The 16,302-nt window shown below is 39.1% G+C and overlaps 1 protein-coding gene across 2 annotated transcripts in view; it reads right to left on the reverse strand.

Moving 5' to 3' along the window:
• Positions 1-16,302, reverse strand: part of LOC139749871 (ankyrin repeat domain-containing protein 13C) — a 257,041-nt gene that overhangs the window by 118,431 nt on the left and 122,308 nt on the right. For both annotated transcript variants that reach the window (XM_071664226.1, XM_071664227.1), the window contains exons 5-6: positions 14,213-14,424; positions 13,817-13,948 (exon numbers count right to left, since the gene is read on the reverse strand). In XM_071664226.1, the coding sequence (XP_071520327.1) occupies positions 13,817-13,948; positions 14,213-14,424 (344 nt within the window). The remainder of the gene's footprint in view (positions 1-13,816; positions 13,949-14,212; positions 14,425-16,302) is intronic.

Genomic DNA, 16,302 nt, shown 5'->3' on the forward strand with positions numbered 1-16,302 from the left:
AATAGTGGTTCCAACAATGTTGTATGGTTGCGAGGCGTGGGCTATGGATAGAGTTGTGCGCAGGAGGGTGGATGTGCTGGAAATGAGATGTTTGAGGAAAATGTATGGTGTGAGGTGGTTTGATCGAGTAAGTAACGTAAGGATAAGAGAGATATGTGGAAATAAAAAGAGCGTAGTTGAGAGAGCAGAAGAGGGTGTTTTGAAATGGTTTGGTCACATGGAGAGAATGAGTGAGGAAAGATTGACCAAGAGGATATATGTGTCGGAGGTGGAGGGAACGAGGAGAAGAGGGAGACCAAATTGGAGGTGGAAAGATGGAGTGAAAAAGATTTTGTGTGATCGGGGCCTGAACATGCAGGAGGGTGAAAGGAGGGCAAGGAATAGAGTGAATTGGAGCGATGTGGTATAACGGGGTTGACGTGCTGTCAGTGGATTGAATCAAGGCATGTGAAGCGTCTGGGGTAAACCATGGAAAGCAGTGTAGGTATGTATATTTGCGTGTGTGGACGTATGTATATACATGTGTATGGGGGGGGGTTGGGCCATTTCTTTCGTCTGTTTCCTTGCGCTACCTCGCAAACGCGGGAGACAGCGACAAAGTATAAAAAAAAAAAAAAAAAAAAAAAATATATATATATATATATATATATATATATATATATATATATATATATATATTATCCCTGGGGATGGGGGATTAAGAATACTTCCCACGTATTCCCTGCGTGTCGTAGAAGGCGACTAAAAGGGGAGGGAGCGGGGGGCTGGAAATCCTCCCCTCTCGTCTTTTTTTTTAATTTTCCAAAAGAAGGAACAGAGGGGGCCAGGTGAGGATATTCCAAAAAAGGCCCAGTCCTCTGTTCTTAACGCTACCTCGCTAATGCGGGAAATGGCGAATAGTTTAAAAGAAAAGAAAAAGATATATATATATATATATATATATATATATATTTTTTTTTTTTTTTTTTTTTTTTTTTTTTTTTTTTAATACCTCGTCGCTGTCTCCCGCGTTTGCGAGGTAGCGCAAGGAAACAGCCGAAAGAAATGGCCCAACCCCCCCCCATACACATGTACATACATACGTCCACACACGCAAATATACATACCTACACAGCTTTCCATGGTTTACCCCGGACGCTTCACATGCCTTGATTCAATCCACTGACAGCACGTCAACCCCTGTATACCACATCGCTCCAATTCACTCTATTCCTTGCCCTCCTTTCACCCTCCTGCATGTTCAGGCCCCGATCACACAAAATCCTTTTCACTCCATCTTTCCACCTCCAATTTGGTCTCCCTCTTCTCCTCGTTCCCTCCACCTCCGACACATATATCCTCTTGGTCAATCTTTCCTCACTCATTCTCTCCATGTGCCCAAACCACTTCAAAACACCCTCTTCTGCTCTCTCAACCACGCTCTTTTTATTTCCACACATCTCTCTTACCCTTACGTTACTTACTCGATCAAACCACCTCACACCACACATTGTCCTCAAACATCTCATTTCCAGCACATCCATCCTCCTGCGCACAACTCTATCCATAGCCCACGCCTCGCAACCATACAACATTGTTGGAACCACTATTCCTTCAAACATATATATATATATATATATATATATATACAACACCTCAGGAACAACGCCAGGAAAAGACAACAAAGGCCACACTCATCCACACTCAGTCTCCAGCCGTCATGCGCAACGCACCGAAACCACAGCCCCCCCCACATCCAGGCTATGTAGCTATTATTGGGAAATAAATCTGTTAAGAATATCAGGGAAAGTGTATGTAAGAGTGTTGATTGATAGAGTGATGGAAGTGACTGAATATAGAATATGTGAAAAGCAAAAAATTTCTAGGAAAGGTAAGTGAAGTGCAGATCAGATTTTTGTCATGAAAATGACCATGTAAAAGTATCTAGTGAGGGGTAAGAAGTTGTATGTAGCTCTTATGGATCTACAGAAAGCAAATAGGTATGGGGGGGGGACTGAAAGAGATGAGAGAATTTAAGTATTTAGGAGCTATCTTAGAAAAGTCTGGTGATATAGGAGATAAGGGAGAGAGCAGACCAGGCAGAAAAGTCATTGGCTTCCTTAATAGACTAATGAAGGGTACAGGTATAAGTATGAGAGTGAAGAAAAAATTAGGGGAAGTTTTTATCATGAGAATAAGGCATATGTGCAAGTAGGAAGAGAAGAGAGTGAATGGTTCCAAGTGAAGGGTGATCTGCAGCTTGGGAGTGTGATGTCAACACAGTTGCTTAATTTGTTTATGAATGGGGTGGTTATGGAAGTAAGTGCAAGTCTTGGAAAGAGGGGCAAGTATGCAGTCTGTGGGAGATGAGAGGTCCTGGGAAGTCAGTTAGTTGTTGTTTGCTGATGATAAAGCACTGGTGGCAGATTCGAGTAAGAAACTGCAGGTGATGGTGACTGAGTTTGAGAGTGTGTGAAAAAGAAAGGAGGAAGTTGAGAGTAAATGAGAATAAAAGCAAGGTTATTAAGTTTACCATGGTTGGAGGACAGGTTAGTCTCGGTGTAAGTCTGAAAGGAGAAAATTTGGAGGAAGTGAAGTGTTTTAGATAACTGGGAGTGGACATGGCAGCAAATGGAACAATGGAACAGAATTGAGTCATAAGGTGGTTAAGGGGGCGTAGGTTCAAGAAGCACTGAAGAATGTGTGGAAAGACAGAACATTACCTGGGAGGGCAAGCACAGGTATGCTTGAAAGTATAGTAACCTCACCAATATTATACGCGTGCAAGGCATGGGCTAAAAATAAGGCTTTGCAAAGGAGGGTGAATGTGTTGGAGATGAAATATTAGGGGATAATTTGAGGGTTGAGTTGGTTTGATCAATTAAGTAATGAAAGTGAGGTGTTGTAATAAACAAGAGTGCAGTTGAGTGCTGAGGAGGGTGTGCTGAAATGGTTTGCACATATGGAGAGAATGAGTGATGTAAGGTCCACCAAGAGGATATATGTGTCAAAAGGGGAGGGAAAAAGGAGAACAGGGAGACCATACTGGAAATGGAAGGATGGAGTTAAAAAGGTTTTTTGAGATTAGGACCTGAACATGCAGGAGGGTGAAAGGCATACATGGGATTGAGTGAACTGGAATGATGTCGCATGCAGGGTTCAACATGCTGTCACTGGACTGAACCACGATATGTGAAGCATCCAATGTTTCAAGGCATTACATATGACAACTAGACAATGGATGTGAGTGAATGAGGCCTTTCTTCATCTGTTCCTGGTGCTACCTTGCTAACGCGAGATATGAGGGTCGAGTATAAAAAAATACATATCTGCTGATAACCATGAGCAAAAATGTAACATGCTAAGTCCCGAGTAGAATTATAACGTCATAGGAGATACAAGATTGAAATAGAAGATTCAGAAAAGTCAGTACAGATTCTCCCTGACTTATGATGGGTACATTCCGATAAACCCATCGTAACTTGAAACTATCTTAAGTGAAAAAAATACATTTAATAAACTTAATACTGTACACCCAACCTACCGATCATCATAACTCAGCCTAGCCTACCTTAAATATTCTGAGAACGCTTAAATTTCTCATCCACAATTATCCTATGCAGCTCTTCATTAAAAGCTTCAGCACCTACATTATCGGCACTTGCTGCCTCACTGTTAACCTTTACATTATGAAAATGATGTCACCTTTTGAAGCGCTGGAACCACCCGTGACTTGATGTAAACATCTGCATATGCGTAGGATCATCGGCACAGTGTTTCAGCGTACCAAAAAGACTTCTTGCCTTAGCCTGAATCGTCAGAAGGATAAGTGGTAAGCCCTTCTGTATCTGATCTTCCATTCATATGACTCAGTAGGATAAGTGGTAAGCCCTTCTGTATCTGACCTTCCATTCATATGACAAGTAATTTTTCAAAACATCAATTGGCCCAGGTCTTTTCTTTGGTGACAATGGATTTAACCGAAGTTGTAGATTTCACTGCATCGGTGATTCGTTTTCCTATCTTTTAAGATGCTTAAGATTGTCAACTGCAAAAGTCCTTACTCATGCAGATGACCATTACTGGCTTGTCACCTTCATGTTGGGCAATTATCTTCAATTTCTTCTCAAGAATAATTGCCTTCCTCTTCTTCTCATTAGAGGCAAGAGACACAGATGGGCATTTTGTAAACATAATGGGATGCAAAAACACAAAACACAAAATCCAAAAAAGCTGGCAACACAGTATATGGCAGGGTAACCGTTGTTCACACTTGTAATCGCATGGCTGACTGGAAGCTGAAGCTTGCTGCTGCTTTGTAACATCATGAGAGTTTCGTACTACATATCGTTAGCCCAGAAAAAGATCAAAATTCAAAGTTCAAAGTACGGTTTCTACTGAATAAGTATCATTATGGCAGCATCATAAAGTCGAAAAATTGTAAATCAACCCATCATAGGTCGAGGAGCATCTGTATATATGTAAGAGAGGTAGAGCTAAGACACTGTTGGTATACAAGTGCTTGTGGTGTGTATTTTTCAGGATTGGCACCTTGCCAGTTAAAAAATCTTAGTATGTAGTCAGGACAGGAAACCATTTACAAATTATGCCTACGACAAAGCTATCCATTTTATATAGACCTTCACTAATATTCATGTTAAAATTCTTTGTGTATTTAATAAAGGAAGACTCAATGACATTTCTCTTGATCAATGAGTTACAAACTGTGACTGAAGTGAACTGGAACAATGTAGTATATTGCAGTCGACATGCTGTCCATGGACTGAACAAGAGAATGTGAAGCATCTGGGGTAAATCATAGAAAAGTCTTTAGGGCCTGGTTGTGGATAGGAAACTGTGGTTTCAGTACATTACACATAAGAGCTAGAGAATGGATGTGAGGGGATGTATACTTTCTTTATCTATTCATGGCGTTATCTTGTAAACGCAGGAAACAGTGATCAAGAAGAGGTAAAAAAAATTTTCAATGGAATTCTGAAAATCTATCCAATGTTACTGTATACCATGTCTAATTCACTAGAAATCACCCACATTACATGAAGCATCTATTTTCTTTTGTTCCATCCAGTCACTCTTTGCATACACAGAGACACTGTCCCTGACTTGTCACCAGAATTCCTGCATCAGAAAAATAAGTTAGGCAAACACTCTGCTGGCAAATATTAAAGAAACATTCAAGTTTATGGATAAAAAATAAAAATGCAGTAAGCTGTTCACATCCTGCATTTGGCCAAAACTTGGATATGCTTCTCAAATTTGGTCACTGCATTTAAAGAAGCAAAAAAAACTAATAGATAAGGTCCAGAGGAGGGCAAAAAATATGGTACTAGAATCAAGATAACAGAGTTATAAGCCTTAACTTTTCATCATGGAAGAAAGAAGAGTAAGGGGTGACCAGGTCACAATAATAAGCTTTTCAAACCAGTTTGATGATGTCAGAGAAAAACAGTTCTACAAAAAGATGCAAAGGCAGAACAACCAGAGGCCATAACATAAAATGAAGCAAGAAACTTGTTGGATTAGATGTAAAGATATCCTTTCACACTATAAGAGTAGAGGATGAATGGAATAAATTGAATTATGAAGTTGTACATGTGGCCAGTATACAACAATTTAAAAAGTTGTATGTTAGACCTCTCATGCATAAGAAACAACATCCACAACAAAGGTGTCAATCACTTACTCCTCAACTGCCCTATACTCACCTAACCAAGACAAACACACATTAACACACTGCTTGACATATGGTCCTGGCCAGTGGACATGGTTGCCTTTTTGGATGCTGGTGGAGCCTCATAATAGATCAAAAATAATTTAGCAAGCAGCCTTAACAATCCAGTTAGACATGACCCATTTACAGACAAATAATACCTCTGTAAACACAGTTCAACCATTACCTTTGCCTGAAAAGCTTTGTTCTTCAGTAGACTGATCCATAGGCAACTTATGTACCACAGAAAATATGAATATAAAATGTTGACTATAGATGTTTAAATGCTAAAAGTACTGCTAATATAACAGACAAGTTTTGAGAGGGATGAAAAAGGGATCAAGAAGGATGAGAAGAGCATGGCAACATTATCAAAAAGGGGGAAATACCATTAAACAAGCATATCACATGAAAATATAACAGGAAGACACTAGTCATGAAGTTAGTAGCAAAAAAAAAAGCATAAACAACTGTAAATGACAGATAAGAGGAGAAACCACAATTGAGAAGAAAGCAGAATATCAAATTTCCATGCATGGGCAACATTTTATACTCTTTACCTCTGAAAAGAGGGTTAAATCTTGTAATTAGGCAAATGTGGTTGGGTATCATGTGTTGTGTGAGTGCAGGTCCAGTCTCTCTGTCACAGAGAAGGTCTAAGTCTTACCTAGCTCTTCTCACTAAGGAGGTTGCCAGTTAGACAGATAGTACCAAAAATGAAAGCATGAACAGATAGAGACAACAGAATACAGAAGGTACACAAAGATCTGAGGAGAAAGCTGGAGACTAAATTTACAAGCAGAAACAGCACTCTGCACTCTTTACCTGAGAGAAGAGGGTTTATTCTTGTGAGTGGGCAGATGTGGTGGGGTTCTGTTCATTATCTGTGTGCAGAGCCAGTCACTCTGTCACATAAAAGACCCAAACCTTAGCAAAATCTTCTCACTGGGGAAGTTGTCATATACATAGCAGCAAAGAAGAGCATAAATAGTTAGAAAGGACAGAAAACAGAGGACAGATCATGATCTGGGAAGAATGCTGAGTACTAAATTTCCATGCAGGAGCAGCACTCTTCACTCTTTACCTGTGAGATGTGTGTTCAATCTTGTGGCTGGGCAGAAGTGGTAGGTACTATCTGTTATGTATGTGCAGGGCCAGTCACTCTGTCATATGAAAGACCCCAGCCTGAGCTAACTCTTCTCACTGGGAAAGTTGCCACCCCATGAAGAGTGGAAAACTATGTAAAGCCTGTTAACTACATTAACTGCATATAAAAGTTGTATTGAAGCAGCATCAAAAGTCTCGAGGGTTGAGATGATGAGTAAGAGAAGTTAAGAAATATTGAGTGGAAGATAGTTATCAAATCCAGTGTTTGTAAAATATGGAGAGAAGATTTTGAAAAACAATTGAATGCTTTGGATGCAGAAGAAATTCAAATATCTAAACTAGCTTTATGAAAAGGTGGATAAAAAGAGCATAATAACTGTTCAAAAGGGATTATGATCAGGTATGAGCGACAAAAATATGTTAAGGCATATTGTGTGGAATACTGAAAATGGAAATGGACAGAATTTGATGTATGAAGTTTGATAGCAAAAAATGTTTTCATGCATGAAAAAAGATTTCAAAATCAGATACTGTAAAAAGAACATACACAAACCGACATGAAAACTGTGTATGCTAAGCACAGGAGGAATGGGGTGAATTAAGGGAGGGGAACACTTATGTGGATCATATGCCTATCATGAGAATGACATTCAAAAAATATCATAACAACGGAAGACTGTGTCAAGAGAATTTAAGGACTTGGAAAATCAAATACATCAATTAACACATTCTTCTCCTTCTTCAAGGATTCAGACTTGGACAAAAGTTCTCAGTGAAGATAGGCCTTGATAGAGAAATAGGGATAGAAGAAGGAAGAAAAATAAGATATCTAAAATGAATAGAAAATGCTGAACCAATTCTTCAGAAAAGAGGATGCCTATACTGCATATCTAAGTAAATATTATGTTTATCACAACAGAATAGTTTTAAAGAAAGACACAGCAAGACCAACAATTCTAACACAGAAGGTGTGCAACAATTCTAGGCATCACTGTCTATACATTGAGGGGAGCACTCTCAGGTTTCTATGCTACATAAGACATGCTAGGATAAAGAGATATAGCTTAGAAGTTTGACACTGAGGCTAGGATGACACAGAAGTGTGTTATTTCTCCACATTTATATATCTTCATAGATGGAGCAGTCAAAAAGATAACAAAATGACTCATACTAAAAAGATTCCAAGAAAATGGGATACTGCAAGCTGTATGTGCTTGAGAGTGAAATGGCAAACAAATTATGGCGTAGGTTATTCCAAAGAAATTTGTGAGAATCTGTTAAATGTTGAATGTAAGTACTAATATGGAAAAGGAAAGATGTTTAAAAATATAACTTACATCTGTAAGTTACGGTTGAGCAGTGAAAGGCATGAGAAGGTCAGAATTTCAAAAAACACGAAAAGGATTATTAGTAAAGAAAAGAATAAATGCAGAAACAAAACTGAGCGTACTGAAAGGCAGATTTGTTGCAATTCTAGCAAAGGTCTGTAGAAATATGAATGTAAGTTAGTAGAAGTGATGGAGATTGTTGGAAGATGCAGTGTGGTTTAAACTACTGCATGGAAGTGAAGCTTGGGTATCCAGTAAAAAAGACTGACACAGACAATTAGAGGTGAACAGATTACTTACTTAAGATGGATGTAGAGTAGGTAGACAAATTGCAAAATAGGAATGCTAAACCAAAGTACACAACTGAGAATGGGTTGCTTCAAAAAGTGAGGGCTGGAGCCCTAAGAGAGCAGGACATAAAAAAATAAAAGCAAAAACAGATGAAAGTGTACATAAAAGGGACAAAAGAATGAAAAATAAGGACATCAAGAATACGGCAAAATTTGTGGTGTGTAACAGGAATGTATGCATGGATGAGTGTTTTGAGTTATATAAACAAAGCAATACATAAAAGCACATGCAGTGAACAGAGATAAGTTAAAAGTTAGCTACAGTGTGTGGGTAAAAATACAAATAAAAGAAAAAAATACATTATACTACTAATATTTGATAAAGATTAGTGATATGGAAAGAACCCTGATGCAATAACGAATGATGTCCTCAACTGCCATATAATTCCACGATAGCTTTGCTTACAAAACCCACTGGAAAACCTGTCTTATGATAATCACATATTTATTTCATCTATAATTCACTGTGTAACAAATGTACGCAGTGTTATTTTCTAATTGATTATGTCTAAAAATATATGAAATAGCTATCATTCCCTTGAAACTTTGCTTTTGTGAGCAGGACAGTGATACTCTGAAATTTACCCATTTTTCAGAAAATTCCACAGATTCAGTGTAGAGTAGCTCATATGAAACTTTCTAGATGTTTCCAGTAATATAAATATAAGGGCCTTAAGCCAACCAGTTCAGTTTAGATCCAGCTGCCTAAGCAGATACATATGCATACATTTTTCTGAGATGGCATGTACAGGCTCTAAGCATCCAGCTGACACACTTTGCTATGTTTGCAGCCATTTTGTCAAAACAAGAGCGAAAAAGTACTCCGTGGCAGCATCAGCTAAGATGGGTGAGGCCTACGAGGCAAATTTCGGCATGCCTGTTGGTGACCAAGACAAATTCAGGGCACCTCATTTCACCTGTGAGCACTGTAAGAAAAACTCTGGAAGGCAAGATACGCAACTGTTGCTTGTTTAGATGCCAGAATTTTGTTATAAATTTTCTAGAATTTCTAAGATTTAAAAATCTTTAATGTTATTTTCTTTTTCAAATTTTCAATGTTATTGAAAAAAACAGAAGAGTAATGAAGTTTGCTATCCCAAGAATTTGACGGGAACCACTTGAGCAACTGCTACTTCTGCATAGTGGACTCTTCCAAATGTTGGACTGACAAAACTGCGCCTGCTATCACATATCCAGACCTTCCATCATCCATTGCCCCGGTGCCACACAGCCCTGAACTCCCCGTACCTACTCCTCCGGAGAGAGAGCAGCCATCATCAAAACAGACCAGCAAGTCAGAGGGGTAGGAAGACATTGTAGACCCAGATTACAATTTCAGAGCTGCAGCTGGGGAGGGAAACCCATACTACCCCTAATTAAAGAGACCTCAACTTGATCAGAGATCTTGGTCTCACGGTCTCACAAAGTCCAATGCTGAGCTTTTGATGTCTAGGCTCAAGCAGTGGAACTTGTAAGAAGAAAGTAGGCAGATCACAGAGAAAGCATCACATAAGTTTTTCCAGCTTCTTCACCCGTCAAGATGGGCTCAGCTTCTGCCACAATGTAACCAGTCTGTTTGAGGTAATCAAAATCACCAGTAACCCAAACAAGTAGTGCCTCTTTATTGACAGCTCATCCAAGAGCTCAGAGCCATGCTGCTCTATAACGGGAATAAGTACCGCTCACTTGGTGCACCTCAAAGAAGAATACAACAGTGTCAAGACCTTGCTAGACACCTTGAAGTATGATGAGGTCATCAGAAACTTCAAAATGGTGGCATTCCTGATGGGTCTCCAAGGCAGTTTTACCAAACTTCCCTGCTATATTTGCCTTTGGAATAGCAGGGACACCGCAGTGCACTACCACAGGTGGGACTGGCCACAGCAGACCAAATTCTCTGTGGGGATGAACATCGTCAAGTGGAAGCCACTGGTGGGACTCCGGAAGGTGCTGATGCCACTACTGAACATAAAATTAGGCCTTATGGAACAATTTGTCACAGCTCTAGATAAGGGATCTCCAGCCTTCAGTTATCCTCAAGACTCTCTTCCCTAAACTATCTGAGGCAAAGGTCAAAGCCAGTGTCTTTGTCGGACCACAGATAAAGAAGATCCTGGAGTGTAAGGAATTTCCCCAAAGAAGCTCACTAAGAAGAAGATAGCACCTTGGTACAGTTTTATCACAGTGGTCAGGGATTCCTGGGCAATCACAAGGCCAAAAACTATGTGGAGCTGGTTGAGACTATGGTAAAGAACTATGGCAAAATGGGCTGCAGTATGTCTCAAAGTCCATATCCTTAATGCTCGTCTTGACAAATTCACGGATAACATGGAAGTATATTCAAAGGAGCGAGGCAAGTGCTTCCATCTGGACATACTGGACTTTGAACATCACTACCAAGGAACATATATAACAAGAACATGATGGGAGATTATATTTGGGGTCTAATTCATGAAAGTGATTAACAGTACAATTGTGAATCTCGAAAAACTACTCAGTTCTAAATCTTTTGTGATCAATTTTGTTTCACATTAGTGTAAATACATGTTAATTTTGATTCATATGTTGCTCTTTTTGTCTGACTTTATGTAAATAAAAATGTACAAAGTCACCTGTTGTCCATATGGAAATAGGTAAATTTCAAAATATTACTGTCCTGGTCACAAAAGCAAAGTCTGAAGGAACAATAGCCTTTTTCTCTACTTTTTATGCATAAGTAATTTGGAAATAACACACTACCCAGAAGCAAAAATTGCGTTACACAGTGAAATCACTTGTTCTGTTGCTACTGGTAGGTCTGACACAGGACTATTTCTGTTAAGTTGAAAAGCAGAAAAAACTAGTGATCTAAAATGACTGTACTGATTATCCCCTTGATAAGACTCTTGTCTAGGTCCATGAAACACAAGTGGCTTACCATCATGGCAACAGCTTCAGTTACACACTTGACTAGGTCATATCTAGGAAGAGATGGGCTGACTGCAATTGTGAAAATCATACATCGTCACTACTTTTCATTACATGTTAAAACACTCTAGAATGCAAACATTAATGTGGGGACCTACTTCCTGGAGAAAACTTTGTTATTTCTATACTAAACTAGTTGGTATCACCTTTAAGCCCTAAAGAGTTTCTTACCATAATCAGTCATGCCACCTCTGTAAGTGTACCCATACTTTTTAAAGAAGAAGCTATCAGCTAGTTCAAATAATTGGCAAATATCTGGTGTCAGTCTAGTATCATATACTTCGATTACATCAGATGAAGGTAATGGTTTTGTAAATACACAAGAAAACAGATCAGAATGCTTTGACAGATTGCAAATATCATTTCCTTAAAAGGTAAGGGTGCTACTAGACTCTGCCTGCTCGAGGTTACACTGTGAGTGTCACCACTGGCGAGGCTACATATCCCCAAAATAGGAAGAAGTGCAGCCATAGGTTACAGGAGCCTTTAGAAGGGTCCTGAGTAGCATCAAGACTCTTTCACAGACATTAGTTCAGGGGTAATCATTTCTATTTATTTTCTTTTTTTTTACATATTCGCTATTTCCCGCATTAACTAGGTAGCATGAAGAACAGAGGACTGAGCCTTGGAGGAAAAATCCTCACCTGGCCCCCTTCTTGTTCCTTCTTTTGGAAGAGTAAAAATTGGAGGGGAGGATTTCTAGCCCCCAACTCCCACCCCTCTTAGTTGCCTTCTACAACATGCAGGGAATACGTGGGAAGTATTCTTTTCCCGTTCTCAAGGGTAGGGGTAATTATACACAAATACATAAAAAACATTAAGGTAAGTATAATGAAGTATTTTGTTGTTGGCAAAAAAAAATCTTATTTATGTATTATAATACTACACTTTAAAATATGGTGTCACCATCTTCAGAAACAATTTCCTAAGTTATGGACATAGCTTTAGGATGGAAGAAAAAGATAGTAGTTTTTGTCTAGCATATGATAATGCTATTCCTGACCACGTGACAGGAAAACAGATCACTTTTTATGTACTGAAAAATATGTAGTACTCATCTGATAATCACTTAATGATTGATGGTAGCTACATCCCTGCTGCAGGTGCGTGTTAAGTATTAAAAAAAAGCCTGTCTAATGAAACCTCTCAGTTTCCAGAGGTAAAATGCCAAAGCAATGGAAAGGGCAACCATCATACCTATACATATGATAGGAGACAGAGGAGATGCAGTAAACTAAAGACCAGTCTCACTAATAAGTACAGTGTGTTAGGTTCTGGAAATGATTATCAAACACAAGTGGATGACTTTCTACAGTATAAAAATTATGTTAGCAAGAGACAGCATGGTTTTTGAAAAGGAAATCATGTGTAACAAACCTATGAGACTGAGCTCAATCTAGAGAAAAGAAAAGGCTGGGTGGACTGGGACTGGGTCAACAGGCAGGAATAAGGGGGAAACTCTTTCAATGAACAGAAAAATGGAGCCTTTTCCAAATGGGTTGAAGTGACCAGAAGAGTGTCACAGGGTGTGGTTCTAGGACCACTGCTCTTTTTGATTTATGTATATATATGACTTTTCCGAATATGTTTGCAGATGATGCAATGGCCATACAGAAAGTGAAAAGCATCAGCTTACAAGGGGACCTAAACAGTCTTCAAAGTTGGTCTGAAACATGGCTGATAAAACTCAATCCAATAAGGATCAACAGCTAATACGAAATAAGCTTAAGGATTCTATGTATGAGAAGGACTTCAGAATAAACATCAACCCCAGCCTGTCGCCAGATCCCCATATTAGGAGAATAAAGAGAAACTGTCTGCTTGCAAATATTCAGCAAACTATTTACGACATGAATACAGCCAAAACTAGAATAAGCTTCTCAGGTTTGATTACTGCACATGAATAAGCACAAAGAGCAAACAGAGGTCAAGAGAAGGGTAACAAAGGCAGTATCAGATTCAAGAGATTTCAGTTACATGGAAAGAATAAAGGCCTTAATTTACCCATCTTGTAAGAGAGAAGAATGAGGGTAGACCTGATCACAACTTTCAAAATTTAAAACAGATCAGTGACAAGGACAGTGAACTGTTCTTTCAGAGGTGGGGATAAAGCAACCAGGGACAAAATATGAAATTATGTGGGAAATATGTAAAAAGGGATAGTATACAGACAGTATACATAAATTCAAAAGACTGAAAGGTAATAGAAAATGTTCTAGAAATGGGACCCTATGAGTGTAAAACTCCTCCATACAGTACAAACTGAGAATCAAAAAATAATTAAAGCTGTTTACTCGCTGAACTTACTAAAATAACTTTAAATCAAATATGGGACATATCAAGCAATGTCTTACCTTCTTATCTGCTCTGAATATCCAGCCTGTCTGTGCTCTTGAAAATGTTATTTGTTTTGTAGACATCTGTGCAGCCACTATATCTGAGCTCATTAAAATATCCACCTCATCCTCAATTTCTGCTTCTGTTTCCTGAGAACATGAATAATTTTTGTACATAATTCCTCAATTCTTTACTCATGCATTATCTAGTTTTCATTTCTATCTAGTTCATATTAAGCCATCATGAAAGATCAGCCCATACTTCTTTAAAAAACCCTGACAAATTAATCTTAGTCATTATTACTGTATGACTAACCATAATAAAACTCATACATGCATTTAACTTTATAAACAATGTCATACGTAAAATTTGTGTGAGGGAGGAATACCAATCTAAAGGTGAACAGTACTAACCTCATGCCTAACACCCTGGTAGACTTTCAACTTGTTATCAAGAACGGTTAGGGAATGTGAGGGTTTAGAATTCCCAGCAAACAGAAAGCTGATATCCCCTCTCTCCCATCGCATGTCATTGAAGTCCACCAGTGTAGTGTCTAAGCGAATAGACGCTCCCTTTTTGTGGATCTTACATATATCGGACGGAAGCATTCTGGACACAAGTGGTACTGCAATATATGATTGACAACAACACAGATTACTCAATTGTGTACTTTTTAACCACAAAAACAGAACTCTTAACACTATCATCAACTGCAATTTAAAAAACAGTTCTCAACCCTTATTAAAAACTCCCAAAAAATTTGAATTCTATCTTCTAAGGTGGAGCAGTAGATTGAGAAGTATAGACAAGAGGGACCTCATCAGCAGTAATGACGCTCATTATTTATGACGCTCATTATTATGAAAAACAAGATGATAATGGGTTTATTTTGGTGCAACTTCTTTATACATAAACCTAACTACATTACACACCTTAGGGTTTTCTTCCATTATGATTTTACACAGCATTTTGACTCCAGTATACCACATCATTCTAATTCACTCTATTCCTCGCACACCTCTCACCCTCCTGTATGTTCAGGCCCCAATCACATAAAATCTTTTTGACTCCAGCCTTCCACCTCCAATTTGGTCTCCCACTTCTTGTTCCCTCCACCTCTGACACATACATCCTCTTTGTCAACCTTTCCTCACTCATTCTCTCCATATGTCCAAACCATTTCAATGAACCAGTATGCCACATCATTCTAATTGCCTCTATTCCTTGCACACCTCTCATCCTCCTGTATGTTCAGGTCCCAATCACATAAAATCTTTTTGACTCCATCCTTGCACCTCCAATATGGTCTCCCACTTCTTGTTCCCTCCACCTCTGACACATACATCCTCTTTGTCAACCTTTCTTCACTCATTCTCTCTATATGTCCAAACCATTTCAATGCACCACCTTCTGCTCTCTCAACCACACTTTCTATTTCCATAAATCTCTCTTACCCTTTCATTACCTACTCGATCAAACCATCTCACACCACATATTGTCCTCAAATATTTCATTTCCAACACATCCACCCTCCTCTGCATAACCCTATCTATAGCCCAAGCCTCATAACTATATAACATTACTAGAACCACTATTCCGTCAAACATACCCAATTTTGCTCTCTGAGATAACGTTCTTGCCTTCGACACATTCTTCAATGCTCCCAGAACCTTTGCTCCCTCCCCTACCCTGTGATTCACTTCAACTTCCATGGTTCCATCCACTGCTAAAGCCACTCCCAGACATCTAAAACACTTCGCTTCCTCCAGTTTTTCTCCATTCAAACTTACCTCCCAATTGACTTGTCCCTCAACCCTACTGTACCTAATATTATTACCTTGCTCTTATTCACATTTACTCTCAACTTTCTCCTTTCACACTCTTCCAACTCAGTCACCAACCTCTGCAGTTTCTCACACGAATCAGCCACCAGATCTGTATCAATGGCAAACAACTGACTCATTTCCCCAGGTCATGTCAACGACAACAGACTGCATACTTGCCCCTCTCTCCAAAACTCTTTAACTCCCTAATCACCCCATCCATAAACAAATTAAACAACAATGGGGACATCACATACCCCTGCCCCAACAAACATTCACTGGGAACTAATCACTCTCCTCTCTCCCAACTCGTACACATGCCTTACATCCTTTGTAAAAACTTTCCACTCCTTCTAGCAGAGATGAGAGGAAAGATAGGTAGTATGTATGAGGAAAGGAACCTGGATGTTTTGCCTCTGAGTGAAACGAAGCTCACGGGTAAAGGGGAAGAGTGGTTTAGGAATGTCATGGGAGCAAAGTCAGGGGTTGGTGAGAGGACAAGAGCAAAGGAAGGTGTACCACAACTCCTGTATGCGTAAGTAAACTCTGGACTGATATGGGTAAAACTGAAAGTGGATGGAGAGAAATGGGTGATTATTGGTGCCTATGCACCTGGGTATGAAAAGAAAGATCATGAGAGGCAAGTGTTTTGGAAGCAGCTGATTGAGTGTGTTAGCAGC

Source organism: Panulirus ornatus, chromosome 8 (genome assembly GCF_036320965.1).
Source record: "Panulirus ornatus isolate Po-2019 chromosome 8, ASM3632096v1, whole genome shotgun sequence".
In the NCBI taxonomy this organism is placed as follows: domain Eukaryota; kingdom Metazoa; phylum Arthropoda; class Malacostraca; order Decapoda; family Palinuridae; genus Panulirus; species Panulirus ornatus.